This window comes from Molothrus aeneus, chromosome 11, assembly GCF_037042795.1.
Source record: "Molothrus aeneus isolate 106 chromosome 11, BPBGC_Maene_1.0, whole genome shotgun sequence".
Classification (NCBI taxonomy): domain Eukaryota; kingdom Metazoa; phylum Chordata; class Aves; order Passeriformes; family Icteridae; genus Molothrus; species Molothrus aeneus.
Genome location: NC_089656.1, coordinates 11,851,503 through 11,873,394, shown reverse-complemented (window position 1 = coordinate 11,873,394; position 21,892 = coordinate 11,851,503). Strand labels below are relative to the sequence as shown.

The 21,892-nt window shown below is 39.7% G+C and overlaps 2 protein-coding genes across 2 annotated transcripts in view; both read right to left on the bottom strand.

The window, feature by feature from the left end:
• The window catches only part of LPCAT2 (lysophosphatidylcholine acyltransferase 2), a 29,157-nt gene that overhangs the window by 4,949 nt on the left and 2,316 nt on the right, over positions 1 to 21,892 (bottom strand). Inside the window, exons 2-11 of the mRNA XM_066557231.1 lie at positions 18,573 to 18,712; positions 17,337 to 17,554; positions 15,979 to 16,091; positions 13,887 to 13,947; positions 12,811 to 12,869; positions 11,590 to 11,624; positions 10,460 to 10,514; positions 7,266 to 7,348; positions 6,609 to 6,734; positions 5,367 to 5,520 (exon numbers count right to left, since the gene is read on the bottom strand). Coding sequence (XP_066413328.1) covers positions 5,367 to 5,520; positions 6,609 to 6,734; positions 7,266 to 7,348; positions 10,460 to 10,514; positions 11,590 to 11,624; positions 12,811 to 12,869; positions 13,887 to 13,947; positions 15,979 to 16,091; positions 17,337 to 17,554; positions 18,573 to 18,712 — 1,044 coding nt within the window. The remainder of the gene's footprint in view (positions 1 to 5,366; positions 5,521 to 6,608; positions 6,735 to 7,265; positions 7,349 to 10,459; positions 10,515 to 11,589; positions 11,625 to 12,810; positions 12,870 to 13,886; positions 13,948 to 15,978; positions 16,092 to 17,336; positions 17,555 to 18,572; positions 18,713 to 21,892) is intronic.
• On the bottom strand, positions 3,111 to 3,988 carry CAPNS2 (calpain small subunit 2). Its single transcript, XM_066557232.1, is given in 2 exon segments — positions 3,111 to 3,907; positions 3,910 to 3,988. Coding segments are annotated over 2 exon segments (876 nt in total).

Below are 21,892 nucleotides of genomic sequence, written 5' to 3'. Positions count from 1 at the left end.
GTCCACTTGAGTGGACATTAAAACCAACCTTAAACCTTTCTACTCTTGGTTTTCTGCTGCTGAACAGTATATTATGCCAGGGGAGCTAAGGCTGCCCTGTAGACTGCTTTGAAAATTTTTGGTGCTATGAAACAGGGATTTTAGTAATTGAATTTAGATTTTCGGATAGTTCTTGACTAACAAAATACGTGTAATAATATAATGAAATCAGTATTACTAACCTGTCATCATCAAGCTATTTCACAAATTTTAAAACTTCTAAGATGTAATTTTATTGAGCCTTCAAAACCAATGCAGGACTCTTTTGCATAGATAACTGCTATTTTCTTTATATTGATGGTCTAACCAATATTTTTGATTGATCTTTTGATTGATTTTGAACATCTTGTACTTCATAAACCTGTGACTTTCAGGTAAACTTTTGAGCTAAGATATGAATAAGATATGAACTTTTAAGTTACTTTCATGGGTGTCTAAGGGTTATAACTTTGACAGTTTTTAATCATTAAAAAGGACAATGCTGTCCCATACACGTTGTTTTATTTACAAATCTGTGCTCTCATTGTGGTGCAGAGTTTGACTTTCAGTATTTTCTTCACACTGTGGTTCTCAGAGGTAAGAGATCTAAATTTAAAGTGTAACATTACAAACATAAAGTCTTAAAACAACTGAAGCGACAGTGCAGATAATAACTGTTCAAAGCTCCATAGAATATTATTTTTGGACACTTTTGCAGACCGTATTCTTAGCAAAGGATTGTTTGATGGGATTAGAATATTTTTAAAATTTATTTTCAAAGCTAAGAATATGCATCACAGTAAAAGAACTGGGAAGTAAAATAATTTAAAATAATTTAATTATGAACAACTTCTGAAAGAAGTTAACACAGTTGTGGCTGCACATGGAAATATGACAAGAAAAAAGACAAAAAAAGGTTATATTACTTTCATTAGAATGTGAAAACTCAGTAATCAAAACTGAGTGCAGTCTGATAGACAGAACTCCAGCCATTTTAGTAGGAAATAAAGTTACTATGCTTGCAAGATCATGTTGCAACTAGTTCTACTAAACTCTAGGATGCTGGCTAACTTCCAAATGCTCTGGCATTCTGGTTAAGGAGAAATTATGGGGTTGCTGCCTGGGAAAAGAAATGGAAGTTAAACTGAAAATACAGGAAAACTTTAAGTGCTTGTGTAACATCACTGCAATTGTCTTTCTATGCATATCTAACTGTGTCTGCAGCCTATGTACCCAAAAATATTTTAAGGAAGCAATGTGTGAGCTAACCTTCAGTTCTCTTCATGGTAAAGTAGAACATCAGAACTTGGGTATTTGTAGTTATGCTACACAAAGCAATCAAAACATAATTAAGGACTCGGAAGCCAATTTTTTGCTACTATTTTCTCTATAGCATGCTGTGGTAACTGGGGTTTTGTTGTTGGTTTTTTTATATAATACAGTAAATCTTAGACTTTGGAACACAAGAAAGTTGCACTGTCATAAGTATATTTAGATTTGCACATGGACTGCAAGCCAGATGCAGTATAAAGTATTACTGCATCAATACTTTAGAGGAGGATATCACACTTTACCTCCTCTTCACTTTTCTATTACTCAGAGCCCAAATGGCACTACATGGCACAATGGATAACTGAGTGCTTTTCCACTGAAGACCTGGGAGGAGGCTGAATGCCATTAGGAAGGAACTGGCCTCCTTTCTCTGGGATAGTATGAATATTTTTCTGTTTGCTATTAGACAAAGCGCAGGAAGAAAAAAATCTGGGCACAAATTTTAAGTTAGTTTCAAGTAAAAGGTTTCTGCAAGTTTACCAGGGAGGATATCTCATCAATTTGAAAAACACTATTTGCTAAGTGCAAGATTTAGAAATCAAACCTATGGAAATTAACAGACCAAATCAAACCAAACCAGAGCATCCCATTAATATGCAGATGGCCTGCAGGTATTGTGTGGTATTTCTCAATGAATCACTGCTGTGTCCCTGGGGAAGGGCAGGGACATTTGAGAGAGGCTCTCTCTCACATCTGGATACTGCCTCTAGTGCCTGGCTGCCGATTTAACTCCTCCTTTCACATTCCAGCCAGCTCACACACACCCAAGACAATTTTCGTTTAAAGCAGCAGAGCCTTGCCAAGAAATCTGCCTTGTGCAAGAGCTGTGATCAACAATGTAATCCTTAATTCAAAGAAATGCACTTTTGACAGTTCATGTTATTCCTTTTATTTTTTTACTCAGAAGTTGACATCTTAGCCAGAACTGCATAACTACCTTGAGTGGGATGCTGCACTCTGATAAAATTTCACTCAGATAGCCAAAGGTTGACTTTGGCTCTCTCTCTGCTATGTGACTGCATAATTATTTCAAGTTTCTCTAAATATAAATGTAGTATTTTAAGTTGTTTGCTTTATAACTATGTTTAGGCTTGAAGGAAGGAGAGAAAAGACTAGTTCATGGAACTGTAGGAAGGAGATCATTGCAGAAGTAGCCTCATACAAGTCTTCAATTTTGTCCTGGCCACCAGATAGAACTGGCAGTAAAACGGAGGCTTTGCTTCAGCAGCCAAGCATGAAAAAGCAGAAGTAGAAAGGAAATTGAATGATTATGTAAGTTCACTGATCATTACAGTTATTGCAACTCTAATGTTGTTCCCCTTGTTAGAAATAACTGCACAAGACTCTACCAGTGACTGCCTTCAGGCAAACAGCCTTTATTCCAGCTTAGTGACTGCTGACAAATCAGAACAGCAACATCAACATCAACACCGAACTTAGGAGATTTTTAACAAAATAGCTATACTAGTATACAAGCTACTTTACATGACACAGTAACTAAGCTTCGATCCTTCCAATATATTCCCTAACCTTAGAGTTTAGAATTTTCTTAACTTATGCAACAGCCCAATCAACAATCTACAGAAACCCCTCAGAAAAGCAGACTACTGCAAGCACAAGAGGAATCACTACACTCTAAGCTGAGCCATCCACTGCTACATCTGCCCTAGAAAGACTACAGGCAAAGACCACAGCAGTGTAGCAGAGCAGTGTAGTCGTCCAGGCGTATCTTCCACACGAAGCCTCTTCTTTGCACGCCTTCATGAATACATGGTCAGCTGCAGCCAGTCTTCAATGGTCACTCTGACGTGGCCACTTCCATCCTGGTCCAGGGACTTGAAGGCCCTGAACATGCTGTCCAGGCGCACCAGGCAGCTGATGAAGCTGTTGAAGTCCATGCTGCCGTCCTCGGCGCCGTACCTGCGCACGATCACCTGGCACAGCTGCTCGTTCAGCTGGAACCCCGCAGCCCTCAAGGCGCTGGGCAGCTGGGCTCTCCCAACAGTGCCTGACTGATCAGTGTCATACTGCTTGTACACACCTTGCCACTTCTTGACGTTGTTCCACAGGTACTTGAACTCCTCAAAGCCCAGCTTCCCGCTCGTGTCGCTGTCCATGACGGCGACCATGCTGCGGCAGGTGTCCAGGCTGAAGCCATCCGCCCTCAGGTCTTGGTGTCTGGAGAGGACTTTGTTCAGGATGTCCCTTAGCTCGGTGGCACACACTTCCATATCATCTCCAGCCAGCTGGGCAAACAGGCGACGAAATTGTCTGATCTCATCACTCTCCTGAGCTTCCACATTTGTAAAATGACTGCGAGGAGGTGGAGGTGGCTCTGGATTATACTGAGCTGCTGCTTCACTTATAAGGTTGACGAGACCTCCAACAAGTCCTCCAATATTGCCTGCACCTCCACCTCCTGTCAGGAGCCCTCCAAGGCCACGTACAAGGTTTCCTCCACGACTGCTACCACTTCCTCCACTTCCTCCACTCAGCAAAGCTTTAGCAAGGAACATCGTGAAGATTTTCTGAAGTGAGTTACTCGGAGATCCAGTGTTCTGTAGCTCTCTGAAGCTGTTTTGTGTCTGACTTGGGCGTGGGTAAAACACAGCTTATCTGCATGCTTAGACTTCACCATGTCTGTGCATGTTTCTGGCTGCCAGTTATGCCTCATTAGTTTCTGTCAGGTGTAGATACACCCCTATTTATTTTCTTCTTTGCGTTGTTATGTTTATGTGATTTGAGGAAGGAACCATTTTAGAGAAAAAAACATAATGAGGTTGAAACCCACAAAGCAGAAGACTCCGAATGCTTGTGCTCATACCTGAAGCAATATGAAACCATCCCTGTTAGATGAGCCTGACTGTTCCCCAGTTGTGCTGATCTCCTTAAAGGTGAACACAGCCTTGCACTTCTTTGTTTTCACCATCTTTTAGTCCCTCAAAATTTTAGTGAATTGAGCATTACTTTACTAGTTCTAGTCATTGATGTTGCACCATATACAGAAAGTGAAAGGAGTATGATTGCCCTTAATTACTCTGGTTGCCACTGCACATTTCTGATGTAGGTACTGTGCATCAGGACTCAGACCACATGCCTCAGGAGCCAATGGTCCAAGATGGGGAAGCAGGAATGACAAAAGAATGAGTACCTAGGAGCTTCAAGGCATTCAGCAGTTCAAGAAATACATTTCACTCTTTCCTATTTTAGAGCTTGTACAAGATTTTATGTGGAAAGATCCTGAAAGAGTTTTAATGAGCATATACCATGGCCTCCCAAGGACAGGTGTACTGCTAAGGCTAACTGATCAGCAAGAGTGATGGTGAGCTGGGAAAGCTTTGATGGTAACAGAAAACCTCCAGTCCACAGGCACCTGCAGGACAACAGGCTGTGTGCACTGCAGCACAAGTTGAGGACTAGAATTAAGATTAATCTATCTCTGCTCTAGTCATTGATGCTTCTGGTATAGAGAGAAATGGAGCCATTTTTGTCATCCTCAGAGAGAAGAAGAAAATTTGAGAGATTAGCACTGACTAGGGGTAAAGCCTAAATGATCATGTTAACACACAACTCCCTTTACTGATGGAGAGAAGCAAGAGGAGTCCCTGTGCAGTCTAACAGCAGCATTCACAAGCACAGCAGGAACACTCCAGTGTTCCTGAACACTCCAGTTAACTTCACTCTGCCTTAAATTATCTAATTAATTACAACAGCTAACTAAGCTATCAAAATATACATAAGATCAAAATCTGCAGTTGGCCAAGGAAAATATTCAGCTATTACCAGCATGAAGATTATTGTCTGATACTGCCAGATGGCTGCCATCTCACAAGGCAGAAAATAATGAATATTTTCTCCACTGAAACTTATGAAAAAAACCATAAGTCACCTACCTTGCTTACAGAAACTGTTAACCAAGAAGCATTTACTAAGCTGGACATAATGAATTATAATATAGTTTTGGTATGTGATGTCTAACAAAATATTGTCAACAAGTCAGTTAACCAATTACTCACCCTGTCAAAAAGTAGAAACAGCTCTTTGAGGACATCTGAAATAGGCAGCTTCAAGTACTCAGCAAACTCCTCAATTCCAATTCTTCCCCCTTTGGAAGCACTTGCAATAGCAGCAAAAGTATCCAGCTGCTCTCTGACATGATTCCATTTTAGGCTATGGAAACATGAGAGAGAGGAGATATTTCTATACAGCAGTTCTCGGACAGATGGAATTTCAGTAGGAGTTATTACAGTGTTCAAAGATGAAAAACTGCCAAACAGGGCATGTGTGTACAGCATTTCTAATGCTGTAGTTCAGACCAGATATTTTACTTTAAATCAGTAATTAAGGACTGCTCCCGTCTGGTTATTAATATTAAAAGCAGGCAGTTCTATGCTTGGGTACATCAGACTTCCACAGAATAACTTCCCAAACCTAGAATTGTCTGTTCAATTACTAGGCTGCTCCAGCAGAGAGCTTTTCATTACCATATTTTCAGGTCTAATAGTATTTTTCTGCATCATGCTCTAGGGTAAGTATTTCCTTGACAGAGGGAGCAGGTCTCAGCTCTATTAGCACGCTCTCTACCCAAACAGCAGTAGTGCTAGAGCCTCAGAACTGTCAGATCTCTGCAAAAAACACCACTGCACCTCGGTAAGAATAATTAGGATTGCCATGTAACTATTCCAGATAGAATTCTATAAATGGATATATAGCACTTAATAATAAGTCAAGATTTATTGGACACACTCAGATTTCACCACAGCCATGCCAGGTTATTTGATGGAGTATGGTTACATGGCTCAGTCCTCAAATTCCACCGTATCCAGACAGAAAAAACTGACATCACTAGTGACACATGGCTGCACAGTAAAACTAAGAACAGTAAGCTGAAGTTTCAGGCTGGAAAGAAGGCTTTTTACTTCCTGCCACAAGCTGTCAGTGCCTCACCACTAAAGCAATTTAAATTTCCACCAAGATTACTATTGAGGGCTTCAAATAGGTACTGCTCTGCTTTACTCACCCTTTGGTGAGAACAATCTTTTCTCTGGCAACACTGGCAACAAAAATTACTCGGGATTAGTCCTTACTGGGATTTTCCTCATCTCTGATTTCCTTGTAGTTTATGTAAGTTGTATGCTTAAATACACTATGTTACACATGGCCAAGTCTGTAGTCTGGTTACTTAACCTTTGGCAGACGGCCATCAACACCTGCAGCACTTTAGTATTTATGCTACCAAACAATAAAACTTCCCTTACTTGAGTTTCTTGCTAATTTTGGTGAACTCCACCAGCCCAGCTTCCATGGGTAAAGTCAACTGTCCTGCTGAAATCATCAGTCTGCAATCTTCAAAAGTGTGATCAGTGATTGGCAAATTCAAAGCACTGAAATAAAATTAAGGAAAATCAAAATCAATTTCTTATATATGAAAGTAACTTATTGTAAGCAGTTCCCCTTCTCTGATATGCAAAACAAATGTTAATTCACTCTCGCACTGCTGCAAGGAGGACAAAGCAATATACACCATTTCATGAAACTGTGAAACCACACCGTGAAACTACTTTATGGCAGCACCATGAGCTTTTAAGATTTACAGTCTTGCAAATGCAGCCCAGTAATGCTGGAGAACAAACCACTACCCACTTGTCCTTTCCAAGCAAGGAGAGATCATTTTATTCCAGTTTTCTATGAATTGAACATACTATGTTCCAATGTATATCTTTTTTGTGTTCCATGTAAAAACAATCGGGGTAATTTAGTATAGGATTTTGACACCTCTTAGTGAAAATCTAGAGCAATTCCTATGTGTAATACCCAGAACTTGATTAAATTGTACTTTATGGTTAGGCTGTATATAGAATTGCTGGATATAAAAGAACAGTTCTCAGAGGTTTTACTGATGATCAGTTACTCACTTTGCCATGGTCTGTCGGACTCTGTTGGCAAAAAGAATTGGATCACTCTTTTCTTCCTCAGTAGGAACATGAACAGGCAGAAACTGAAAGGGATGAGTTATCCAATCAATTCAATAGTTACCACTTCATTAGGAACATGAGCACTTTCTTCTTTTTGTTTTGAGTGCGGGAGAACAGGAGAAAAGCATCAGCCATGCAATGAAAGGACTGGGCACTAGAGGTCTCAGCCACCTCAGAAACTGCTCAGGCTCTTCTGCCCTCCCCACACAAATGAGATTTACTGCAAAACTCTCAAGGACTGGTAGAAGCTTCTTTAAGATGTACAATCAACCCTCCAAAGAAGGAAAGTATAATAAATACACACTTAGAAGATTAAATGCTGTATTGTTAAGAATGTGAGCTTGAAATACTGAATACTTCTTTTCAGAGATCCTTTTTAAGTGATATATATTAGACTAGTGTGTGAGAAAGTTTTGGTGTTTTAAAATACACGCTGTAGTCCCAACTCATACCTTTTATCTGTCAGCATGTGACTGATACGTTTTCTGTACATTTTTCCCCCCTGACAAAAACATTAAGGAATCATAGTTCTGTGTTGTAAGTAGCACACTAACTGGATACAATTTTGGAACTCTAAGCAGAAGGTAAAAAGCCCAACAAACCCTCTCCCACCACACCTAGGAAACACCCCAGTTATCTAAATGGAAACTTGTTTACTATTGAGGATTCAGTAATATTATGTAAGGACTTGGAAGCACCTTTTCACCAAAACAGCCTCAGGATGAACTATTATCTATTGTGGCATGAACCAGCACCTGTTTGCAAAGTGGTGTGTGTGTAGGAGTGCTTTGCTCTTCCTACTTCAGTCTACAGTGTTTGCTCACAGCTCTGTTTACTGTGCCTTTTCCCAGCTATGGTTGTCATTAATCTGAGTTCTGCTGCTCTGCACCCTGCCCTTAATTCCTAGAATATAAAGATTCCAAAATACAGTGCTGCTCATGGTTCATTGGAGGAAAGTTGTTAATTATGTGCCAGTGTGTCGCTTTAGTTACACTGCAGGTGCTGGTGATGCATTATTACAGTGCTAACTGTCCCATATAAACACAGTTTATCCTGAGCAGACATTTAAAGTTTGTTTTTAAGGAATGCTTTCTCTTTATGATTAAAACCAGTGAGTTTATAGAATTGGTTATCTGTCAAATAACCATAAAAATTTTCTGTTTATAATTAAAAGTTGTCTCCCCTGTAAGGAAAGTATAGGTCCAGCTGTTGACAGGAATATTTGAGATTTCATTCCTTTTGTAAGCAGTTGCAAGCTTTGTTCAAGGTCTGGAATAGGTCCCTGGTTATTATAACTCCATTCAGAAGTCACATAACTCTTAAACTGAGAAAGCACAGGCACACAGCACACAGGAATCTCTGACACCCCTGGGTGAGATGAAGTCATAACTCTGGGTTTATCTACGCAAACATGGCCATGGCTTTGACAGCGGTCATGACTTCACTTGAGGCTGAGGTAAATTCCTGGCAGCTTAAACACCACCTTCATACCCTTCAAAAACCCCCCCTACAATTATTCATAAAACCTGTTTGCTAGAAACAACAGTTGAGGAGCAAGAATTTGGTTTCTTGACCTCCTGCAGTGGCTGCATGATCTCACAGCTCTGCTGGAGAGTGGCAAGTACATCTTCCCAGTCAAATTCAGTCCTGTAAAAAAATTCTTCACACCTCTTTCAGCAGCAAAAATATTTCTCTGATCTCCTTGTGACTTAGTCTCTCTTCTTACAGAATTTGCCAATTGCTGTATTTTTTGCTGCCCTAAAACTTCCTGCCAGGCTCAGTTCCATGTGCAATATCCCAGTGTGTTAGAGCTGGACTGGACATGGACACACAGCCCTGGAGCCCATCACTGCTCCTGCACAGCAGGTACAGGCACTCCAAGACTGGTGGGAGTGGGGAGGCTACTTACACACAGGATGGAACAGCAACAGAAATGTCCATTTCTAAAAAGAGTAGCTGGAGTCCCTCCTTCCACAGGAGAATGTATCCCTTCTCCTTTTAGAAACTGAAAGGCTTTTGCACTGCTGCTAAGAAATTAGTTTCATTTTAGGGACACACGCTGCTGTGCTGCAAATTTTTTCATGTTTCAGTTTCATCTCTTGGAACATGAAATTTATTTTTTTAAAAACAAGTTTGAGTTCTGTTCTGAAGTAGGGAAAATAATGCTCTTCCTTCTATTGGAAGGGCTGCATTAATTGTTCCTTGCTCCCATGTATATAAATCACATAGCTATGCCCAACTGAACAAAATTATTAGGAGAATTGTCTCTTGATTACACCCTCTAAAAATGTGTCTAATGCATATACTAACAGTAATAAGATGCTCCCTTAAAATTAATTTCACTGTTCCACAACACAGACTAGATTGCCAATTGCTAGCATTAATAACACTGCTTGTATTCATAAAGCTTTGGATTCTGCTAAATTCTGTGTTTTGCAAATAAACAGCAAAACGTGTCATTTTCTCCTCTTCCTCAGGTTCCTAAACCACCTCAGTCCACACTGACAATCCTTTGTGGTCTGGTAAGGAATGTATTTTGAAAGTTGCCTCTTTGGCAGGGAGCAGTTAGAGTGTGGGTGCTCACATGAAGAAGTGTGGATGTTGTTTCAGTTGTCATTCACCTGTCCCTGTGCTGTGCAGTGGATTTAATGATCAAGGGAACTGGTTCCTTATATGAGGCTCAGCATAAGTACTTGAATGAGCTCTTAGTTGTAGAAATCTATGAGAGTCCAGTCTGGGGAGATGGTGAGGAAGAGAAGGTTACTTTGAAGGGATCAGAGAAATGGGGAGGTGGGAAAAAGGAGCTGTTACCTTTGAAAGAATGTATGTTAATTTTTGGTTTTAACATCTGTAGAACATTTTTACATTATCACCATTTCATGTGGTGATAATTAACAGTGATTTTATAATGCTCTAAAAATAAAGTCATTTCTGGCAGCTGTCTTAGAAACTCATCAGTATGATACATACATATGGACAACCAATTAAATCTATTATTTACTATGATGCTTGTTCTTGTTTCTGAGACATTTATTTTTCACTAAAAATAACTAATAATGTGAAGAATGCATTTATATTAAAGCAGAAATTCCCTGGTTGCTAAATCTTAATACAAAAATATTTCCAATTCTTACCTCAACTTCTATTCTTGTGAAGATCTGACACATTGTCATTATGCACAGCTCTTTACTGCAGGCAAAAGACGAAGAAAAATAAATTTTACTTATTTAAAATAAAAGAATTTGCATGTCAGTAGATTAAACATTTCAAAGCACAAAAAACCAAAGCTAGTATTAGGCAAGGTAAGTACCTTGCAGTGAAGTTTCCCAAAAAGTTACTTTTCACATTTTTTCTAACAGGGCTTCTGTATACAGCTGCTGCTTGCTCACAGGGCAGGCAACTTATTGTCTGCTCTCATGCACATTAACAATTCTGCACAGCTCTTTGGCCAGTAAAACATCTCCCTCTCTTTAAGGAGGTCCATGGACATTGGATTTTAAACTTTAAGAGCTTTGATTTTGAGAAGAAGCTTTACTTTATCTTTTATTCTCTCAGCTGCAAAATAGGACCAGTAACTTCATTATGCAGAATTGGATTTGTTAGTATTTGCTAATCACTTTTCAAATTACAGTAACATTTACACAGAAGTGTTAATGAAGTGCCAGTAGGGTCAGGATCATCAGGGCTTTTTTAAAAAGTCACAAATTTTAGGATCAACAGATAAACTTGGGGGAGGAAGAAACTGCTAAAGAGAATAAGCATAGTCACTTCTACTTCTGAATTACTCTTTTCACTGTGATTTTAAAGCAGAAATGCACACTTGATCTTTACAAATCAGGACTACTGTACCTAGATACACTACATATTCCATATGAAAATGTGGTATATGGATTCTGAAAATGCACATCTTAATGAATGTTTGTAAAGTGAAAAGTATTTTCCAGACATATTTTCAGTGCAGTTGTGAAGGTTCTTTAATACTTTTCTTTCCTTTGTTCTAATTTAATGTGCGAAACAGGAGAAAATTAAAAAAAAAAAAACCAAAAAAAGAGTGGTGGAACTGGAAATAATACTTTGCTAACCCCTTCTCTAGCCATTCAGATATGAAATCTACTGCATGACAGCATTATCCCTGGTATTTCCCCCTCATAAAAACAGATCTAGAAGAACATGTGTCTTGGCTTAGTGGAATCTGTTTGGCAGACTGTTTAGCAACAGGGGAAAAATTTCTGTATGTAATTTTCAGCAGGATTAAAAAACTTACAACGAATAGCCCTGCCATGTCCAGGTCACAGTATCCTAAGGAAAAAAGAAAACACAGAAATGTATGACAAAACCAGATGAAAGTTAGCGAGCAAGTAAGTTACAATTTAAAACAGGCCCAAGTTTAGTAAAACTGGATGATGTTTTTATAGGCCTATAATAAAAATAAATAAAGGTGTTAAGGCAAATAGGATTCCCTGCCTTAAAAATTTGGAAATAAGCATGGCAGACTTTTCTAAACAATTGGGAATAACATTTATAGTTAGTTAGATATTGTAAATCATTCACTTTGATCTAAACAACAGAAGCAGGGAAAAGAAAAATGGGTAAGACTTTGTCAGTGGGCCTTAGCAGTCCCTTTAGAGAGGCATTCTCATAAACATGTCTCATTTAGTTAACGACATTTCTGCATAATTTACCATACCTTTTTTTGATATTTTGTTTTTCTTTCTTTCCCTTCTCTCTGTGTTTATTACTTCTTATACATTGTTTTTACAGTGTGTACTGGCAGATCCTTAAATCTTATCAGTGAAATGCAACACCAATCCCCTTGAGTGATTCACTTTTGACATTCATTTGTAAAAGGATTACACAAAGGAGTCTTTGCAAATAACAATAACAACCACATTAACCAATCCTAACAAAACATTAGGAAGTGAAAGTTTGGTCATTCCTGGATTTGTTGGATGACCAGGTAATTTAAAAAAAGTTGAAAAGGTCCCAGCCTTACAGGCAGAGTACAGTGAAGCTGCACAAGGAATGCTGCATGAAAACAACATCTGCAAAGCTGCTCTCCTGAGGTGGGGTGCTGGATGTACTGCATGGCTCAGCTTTGCTTCTGTTCAGAAACTTTACAAGTCCTTTTGCAGTAAGGCTATCTTGAGGTTAACCAGAAAATGATGACTAATGGGGAAGTTGTGTCCATTTTAGATTTCAAAGTACAGGCTCTGTGGCACTGCAGGAAGTTTCCAACTTCTGCCACAACATTTTCCTGTCTCCCCCTTTAGCTAAGAAGCCCTGCAGTAATTTTTCAAAGTCAGAATAGCAACTACACCATGGTCACACTTGGGAAAGCCTGGCTGCTTAGCTTAGCTTTAGCAATGCCAAAGCTCAGGACAAAATATTCTTCAGTGACAATGCAAAGTATTTATTGTAGGTACCACTTAAGTCAGACTTTTGCCTTCTATACTATTAGTTAGTAACAGAGGAGTGTTCTGCTCACCAGCTTGTTGGGGTATCGGAGTAACACAGGTTGGACAGGGACTCGTGGAATAAAGGCACCTGCAGCAACAAATCAGAACTAATTGTTACAACTAAGCTTAATACAGCAACTGGGAGCTTTAAGTGATTTATTTCAGACAACAGTACCTGGAAGGAGACATTTTTTAAAACACAAGGAAAATGAGAAGTGTTCTACTTCAGTTTTTTGTTTGTTGTTTGATTTGGGTTTATGTGTATTGTAGCTTGGGTTTTTGGTTTTTTTTTGTTTTTAAATCAGCAGCACAACCAGCAAGATGTCGGGACAGAAAAGGGTTTGGCTCCATCTCAAGGAGAAAGCTGCCTAAGATCCCTGGGCTGTTCAAACTCATTTTCTGTGCATTATTTCCCAACTGATGGGCATTAATTTCAAAGGATGAGATGCTCACAAGGCTTCTAAGCATTTCCTGAATCACTCTGTGGTCTGATCATCACAAGTGATTCGGATCAGGCCACAGAGTAATGGTTTTTAACACTTCTACCCAAGACACTGTAAAACAGTTAAAGTCATGTTGCTCTCCTTTCTTAACTGAAGGGCAGCACAACAATCTAATGATCAGTGGTGCAATGAAAAATGTTTCTCTGTTAAAAATGATTTGTTGTCCAGGCTTGCTAAGTGCTATGCAAAGACATTTTGTAACTTGGCTGCTAAGTCTTGCATGGCAAAATTTACAGGAATGTAAGATAGCCCACCTGTTAGATGAGATAAAAGCACAACATCTAAGTTCATACATTCATCTCATAACAATCAGAGTTGAGTTTCTTAGTAAATATATTAGATGAAAACTGTACCCAGAAAAATCCCCCAACTAACTACTCATATATGTCACAGACATTTTGAATCCTACACAACAGCACAAACCAGAGAAGTAAGCTGGCTAGTATAAAAGAGTGGGTTTAGTACCTCTGAAACTTTAATAATGTAAGGGATTACAACAGTGCTGTTGTGGATGATATATCTTCACAAGTTCAGTCCTTGCTACAACTATCAAATTAGTATCACATCTTTTTTTCCAACAACAGCAGGATAAAATCTCTCACCTTGTTTAAATGTGATCAGACAGGATCGGTTTGTGCAGGTGCCTTCTGGGAAAATCAGGATCTTGGATTTAAAGAGAATGAAAAATATATACACACACATATATTTCATAAAAGGATTATACCTTAGTATCTGTTAGGCACAGGCTGACCTTATGCAAGCTCTGTTGTACTGTATTACAAGAATATCACTACTGTTTCCAAAGGAAACAAACGTATTAAGGAAGGATGCTTACAATATTATTAACCCAATCCCTCTTGACTTGGAAACCAATGCTCTCCAAGAAAGGTGTTCTGGGGAAAGGCCTTTATCAGTTCAAAATTATGGTACAAAAGGCTTTAAGTGTTTCACTTGTCATTTTAGTGTTGGTAATAATAAATTGTTCCTCTGACAGCAGTTTCTTACTGAGTTGCTGGGTGTATAAATAGAGGAGTTGGGGCTGAAAGGAAGTACATGAGGTACTTGGGCATTTACAGTGAAGATGCTATCAGTGAGATGCCAGCTGTGATGAGAACACAGCTTGAGCAGCAGAGCAAAAGGCAGAGAAGGCATTTGCTGTGAGGCAGAGCTCTGAAAGCACTACACACCACAGCAGCTCTGAACCCCAGTGACTCAGACACACCAGCACCCAGAAAGTTTCTGGATCAGTGTCTGAGACAGTAAATGAAGTGCACTGGGAACTGCAGTGACACACTGAATCTGGCCCCCTATGGAACACAAGCTTTGTATTTTCTTGTAACACTACAGGATCATAACCAGCATTCTAAAAACACCCTAGCACAAAATGGTCTGGACCAAGGTGTGCTCCCACTTCAGTCTGAATGAACAGATCAAGGCCAGCTGTGAGAGAGGCCTCAGCAGGTCACACCCAAGGGACACACACTGTTCAAGGGTATGACAGAGGCAACTGCACACAGCAAGTTCCAGCCAGTCCTCAATGACACATCCTGTAATCAGAAAGTGTGGCCAGGGCTCAGGATACGAATCACCCAGTGACACCTTCAGTTGTACTGCTGACTCAGTCTTGGAGATTCCCAGATTACTTGACACATAATCTATTTATGCCACAATACATATCTAGTGCAGCACTGGTGCAGGAGCCCATTTCCCTTTCCTCCCCATGCTGCTTCCAGCAGAAATCAGGTCTCCCAGGGCATTCACCTAAAACAGTTTAGCAAATCACAAGCACCGGGGTTGTCTGTAAGCCCAGTATTAAAAAAAATTGGCATGTGCATGTTTAACTGACAAATTTCAAAAAAGAATGGAGGCTCTGAAATGATTTAGAGCAATTGTATTAGAAAAATACATTTATGAGTCAAAGTACCTTAAATGTTAAGAAAGCTTTTAGAAAGGTACTTATGAAGTAAAAATGTATGAAATGTGTAAATAATGCCATTACAAAAAAAAATAGGTCTTCCTACATTTTTCTATTATGCCTTCCAAAAAAAAAAGTGTTGGTCTTTCCTGCTTAAATGGTCTCTGTTTCTAGAGACTGTTCAGAAAGTGGAGCAGTAAACAGCAGGTCTAGCTGTCACAGATACCTCCTACTGAAGTCTATTATCTTCACTTCCTCTTAATTTTACTCAAAATTTACTCAGTGGAACAAAAGTGAAGGAAAATTCTTCCACCTTGTCTATACTCTATGTGAGAAACTGAAGTTTTGGGCTAAAGTACTGTTTGTACTGATCTTGGACAGTCTGGGTTACCCATCTCATCAACTGCTCATCCTCTACCTGGTGCGAGCACAGCTCTGTGGTCTGACTTCAGAATACTGATCCACACACACCAATACAATTCACCTGCTACACTGAAGGCAGCATGTTAAGACTTGAAAAGGGAAAAGAGAAAGGCAAGAGCATCTGCATTTGCAACAGCAATTGGTACTGGTTGGATTCAACTGATCCATTTGTCACAACAAAACTCCTTCCGGACAGCAGATTTTTCCCTTCTTTACCCAGTCATCTACCTGAGGGCTGACTCCATTTCTGTACACTTTAAGAATCCTACCCAGCTGGTCACTTGTGCCATTGTGATGCACAATGAACAGGGAACAGGAACACATGACAGAAGAGAAGTTAGTGGTGTATTTATTACCTGTGGCCACTGGCCTCTCGACAGTGCCCGCCTGGTTATCTCAGCAACCGTGTTCTTCCGTGAGTCATGGTCCTGACGAGAAACTACTACAGGCTGAAGGGATCTCAAAATGGCTGTGAAACAGATTGAAAAAAATGCCTTATCCTAGTGCTTAGAAAACACATGGGTTCAAGGCTTCCTTTTAGCAAAACCATGTTATTTATATACTAGGAGACAGACTCCACACAAACAACTTCCAGACTAAATTGATAAGAGCATTGTTATTCTCTTTCTGCAAAATGGGAAATAAGACACAGAAGACATACCCGGCCTGCCAGCTGAGGAGCTTTACAGTAGATATAAACATGCAAAATTTACCCAAACACATTCTAATAATATTGCTGTTATTTTTCACTAAGCATTTCCATGCAATTCCAAAGAGTGACCTGACTGGGTCTGCTCACGGGCCACGCTCAGGCCTAACTTAGGCAGACTGCACCCAAAATGTAGTTTTAGCCTTCCCTTTTCTGTTACAAAGGATGCACAGCTTTGATGTATATTACAGAAAAAAAAACCCCTTATTTAATCAGAAGTCTACATCAGAATATGTGGACCTTTGTGATGAGAAACCTGGTGAAGAATTATCTTCTCTGCCCCAATCCTGTGCTTTTAAGCTAAAATCAATATATTGCCTGTCCATTTCTTTTCTACAAAAACACTTTGCTATATTGCCTGCTGTGTTTAGTTTTAGGTTACTGTATAGCCAGCAGAAAGTCTACAGCTGATTCTAGCAATAATGCAAATGGAGATTCTTTTTGTGCCAGAAGGAGGAGAAAATAATAGAAGCATGACTCATCTGATCTTTTCCATTCCCTGCATTTCCTTTTTGAGTAACTCCTCTTTTATTCCTTCCTGGTCTTGCTCCTATTAAAAAAATCCATAACATTGCCTGCAAGTTTAATCTTATCAATATGGTATTTTCCAGACTACTGTAGTTTGGGTCTGTTTTGAAATAACCTTCACTCAGATTTGTGGGCTACACTCTTAAAAGACAGCAGTGGAACAGATTTTTTGAGCTACTACTGTGAGAATGAAAGAGAAAGTTTCCAGTCTGAGCAGCTGCAAAACATGCTTTCAGTATCAAAGAAGTTCAAAATGATATCATATTTCATACCTGAAAAGAAACAGCATAATTTCTAGGCATTTTTACCAATTCAAAAAGATAATGTGTCATAGGAATTTCACTGGAAAATAATTTGTCAGTATCTTTGCAAGATAGAGCTTAAAAGTCTGCCCTTAAATCACTTTAGTAGATAAAATTTTTGGCCCAATGTCGAGTTGTTAACTTGTACCTTTCAGGTTTTTTTATAAATACTTACTGCCAAATACCGGAGTTGACAAATTCTCCGCTCTAGACACTATTGATGGCATTCCAGTCAGGGCACAAACAATGCCATCAAAAAAGCTTGAATGAGGAGCTGCAACAAAGATTGGTGCTTCTGGTAGACTTGCCACCTTGCCTTTGACTTTAACCTGGAATCCCATCACGAAGTACGCCGTGCGAGTCAGCCCGGACAGGGTGGTCTGGACCATCCTCCTTGGAAACAGAAACACAAAAATCTTGTTCAGCTTACAGTCAGTTTTTATTTTGTTCTTCAAAAGAAAAGCCCCTAACAGATTTCCTAGTTGTAACCAGCAGTGGGGCCTCACACAGGGTAGTAATGCTACTCACCAGCAGAATGCAGGGCTAAAGGGAAGTGGGGAAGGGGACATCACTTTTCCTGATGGAAGATAAGGCAGGGTACAGCCTCTTCCCAGGTACACTATTTCTCATGGCATATTTCATGGCATTGTACCATAACACTATTTTGAGTGGGGTAATTAGCAGATTTAGTGTCTTTCTATAAGAATTGATGCAACTGATACTGTTTTTTTAATGTCAGTTTTAAATAAGATTAAATAACAATGTTTCCTTACTGGAACATGTTCCCATGAGAGAGGACACATTCCTTTAAAGGGACTCTCCCTAAACTTCTGGTCTTGCTAGAATTCACCTCCTGTGTCTCCTCCTCCTCCTGCAGCTGCAGTGCATTGTGGCTAGAAAGGAACTTCAGTACTTTGAGGTCAGAAGTGAGGGACTGAAACCCAGAACCCACAGAAGCAGCTGTGAAATACCACTTCAAGGGCATTGCAGCTGAGAGGAGCTGTCAAAGCTAATTTTGTCACAGAATCATAGCATAGCAGAAATGACAAAGGCTACACAGGAGCTCAGCTTATGACATGTTACAAAATACTTGCTAAATGAATTTATTTTCTCAAATATTCCTGTAAGGATTATTACTGAAATAAGTCCTGGCTTACAGATAGTCTATAAATGTTTTTATAAATTTTTTTTTTTAGCTTCAAGACAACTGAAAATATACCTATTTAAAAAGGTCCACTATTCTTGTAAAATACACTTATTAAAAATTTGCTTCATATAAATGGGTAAAACTGAGGAATCCTCTTTAATCAAAAGGAGGAGTGAAAGGAAAAAAAAGCTTTTGACTGTGGCTTTGTGTTATTAGAAAAAAAAAAAAAAGCTTAGTTTTCACAAATATTGGTCAGTTTTTCACCTTCTCCATCCTTCCAGTGGCAGAAATCCTCTTCCAGGCTGACAGAAAGTTGCAATTGACGCAGACAGCCAAGCTAGCAGTAAAAGGAATGTGATGGAAATGAGACGGAGGGGAAGCAAAATAATCCCCTGGAGAGCAATCTGGAAAAGAAGAGGTGAAAAATCTTAAGAAATGGTATCAACAAAGAAAGGACTCTGCTATCTGTATAGTTACTTTACAACGATTTTAAAGTACTACCATTATTGCTTTGTGATTTAAGGGAAGATTTAATGATTCCAGTGCTCTTATGGGAAGTAATTAATGGTATTTCATTTTCACTTCTGAGTTCCCATTTCAGGAAGAACTGGAGTATCTGAGTATTTATGTTTTTGGCTTGGATGTAGCTAGACACAGAAGGTAAACTAAGTTTGCTGGCTCCAGTTTATATTTGGTCCTGGTCTGCAGCACACAACCAGCTCAGATGAGTTTGCCCAGCTGACATATATCTCCACTCCAGAGCTTTCTATCACTAGCTGCCTATCTAGAAGTCAAGTAGGATCCTTAAAATGACTAATTGTAGTCTTGCCCTTTCAAATGACAAATCCTGTGTTGAGTCACAATATTGCTGCAAGTGGTCCTCACTGCTGCTCCAGGGAGCTGTGCACACACAGCACAACATCATTTCCCCCAGTTGGGACTTTAACAAAACCCAGGTTTTAGATGTCCTGATTGCAAATAATCCTCAAACATCATCCCCAGCCCTCCCACAGGAATATTTAGCTTGCTTATTTTCATGCATAGCTCTGGGAAACAGGTGTGTTGGCACCATGTTGCACCACAGGCAGCTCTGATACAGGGCAGGGCAGGAAGAAATTCGTAATTGTTTTACCCCAGCACATTAGGTTGGAAACTGTATCCTGAAGGTTGGCTTTATGGTGCAACAAACACTGTGCAGACTGAGCAAGGCTGGGGCTGGGAGGCAGGTGAGCTGTGTGAACAGGTCAGAGCCCAGCACTCCTGGGAAACCAGTAAGGGGTTCAACTCCCTTTGGCACTAATCCAGCTCTGCTGGCACTCACTGATGAGGACCAGTTTGTGTGCAAACCTATGCACAAAACAAAACACACCCAAAATACCTGTAATAGTCATTTTTAAAAATTTATTTGGGCTGTTTCTTCAAGTCCCCCAAAACTTATCTGAGAGTGTGTCACACACCAACAGCTCCACCAGTTCAAGTGTATGGGATAAGTTACTGAAGGAGAGTTAAGAGAGTTTAACTTATTCTTGTGAGCTTACTACGTTTTATGCTTTACTGGTTTTTAAGAAAATCTACAATGGAACAACAGTGTTCCTCTCTCAAAATCAACCTTTCTAGTCAGCTCTAACAATGGCCTCTTACTGTACAGAAAAAGCAAGGCTTTTTGTAAGACAGCTTTACAAAATAGTTTCCAACCTCCTAGAGCTGTGATTATTAACATCACAGTGGATTTTAATTTACCTCTTTTCTTTAAAAAGGAACAACTGTGGTATATTTGAAAATAAGCACCTTAGTGTATACTTTATCCAATTTTTTGATAGTCAGTTGTTTCTAATTTTCCTTCCACCAACACAGTCCTTTCCCTCCCACCAAATCCCTTCCATCTTCATGTAATGTCCTCTTACCCTCCCCTTGCCACTCTTCAGGAGAGGCTCTGCCATCTGGCTCTAAACCCTCTGATACTGATGAGGATTAAGATGAATTTGGGGCCTTCAGGACTCGCTTCTGTGTTACCACAGGCACAGTGGCAACAGTCCAAACATGACAGTGGATACACAGAGTAAATTAAGATGAGCACGATAAGCAGGTACACTGTGTTGATGTTTATGTTCTGCAAGCACTGCCACACAGTGTGTTTCCAGGAGAGATCTGAACATTTAGGTCTGATTACTTCTTTCTTTAACATTTCTGTGTAAGTAGCTATGGGATTTTAACCATAACTTTATGGGCAAAGGACTGCTCTGGATCACAAAAATGACCATGACAGGTTTGACCCTATTGCTCTCACTCACTCTGGTGCCAGTTGTGGCAAATCTGAAAAAGTCAGCTAGGAAGATAAACCAAAAAGGACTCCTTGCTTGTCTCCCAAAATTAGATTTGGGGTTTTTTTCTCTATATGCATCCTCTTTTACTATGATCTATAGTCCAGTTCAACATCTCAGCTGCATTCAGTTATCCAAAATGGGCAGCATGAGCATAAGTCAGTGTGGTTTGACTTAATGTTTTTCTTAATGAAAAAAAGAATATATATGTACTGACCTAAAATGAAAGATAAAGGATGCAATAGCAAAAGCAAAACAATCTTTTCTTCAAAACTTTAATAAATTCATTAATCTATTTTAGGCAGATGCACAGGTGGTACTGATTTGCTGATGCAAGCTATTGGCTTTCTAGGTCACTGTGTAATGAGGCAGAGTTGGTTTCTGCTCCATCAGCTGCAGAGCAGGGTAAGAAAAGGACAGAAAAAAGGAAGGTCAAGCTAGACTAGAAAAGGGAAAGCATAGGATAAAAACATACAAAGAAAAATACAAAGTGTAGTTACTACTCAGTAGGATCAAAGCCACTCCAGCTTCTGTGCAGTAATCACCAAGATAGAATTATTCTGAGTCATCCAAAGAACCTTTTCCCACATACTGAATCACCCATGTACTTTCTGTTTACTGTGTCTGCAATAACTGCACATCCTGTCACTGCAGCAGTGCTGGCAGTCCAGGTCCCGCTCCCATAGCTGATTGATCTTTGATCAATACATGGGATTATACCTCCACTGATAGCAGGAACCTTAAAAGTGGAAAAGCAGGTGTATCAGAAAGCCACACAATTCCATATACAATTTTGTTCAACTGTAGCTGCTGTCAAGTTATCTCAGAAGCAGCAGCAGAGCAGGCTGGGGAGCAGAGTGAAGCCCAGCTCCCACTGCAATACTCTGACATCTGAAGCTGTGATCAGATGGACTGTCCCCCAGCAGTACACACAGGACAAGACAGTGCTCCATGAGCATCCAGAGGATGTCACAGCTCTGCCAGGCAGCCCAGCTGCTTGCTTCCAAAAATACTGCTTTTAGCATGTTCACCACTGCAAAGTCCACTGAGCATCACTTCTGAATAAACTGGAATCCAGTAATGACTTAACTAGAATTTCTGCTTTAGATTCGCAGTTCAGAAGTTAGGACAGCAAGGGAGCAATCAGGAGCAAAAGAACTAAAACCCAGTAAAAATCTCAACAAGGAATTGCAGCCAACTTCAGTCAGAGGATGGAAACCAGAAGTATTTGACAACTGCTTAAAATCGTTTGGCACATGAAAA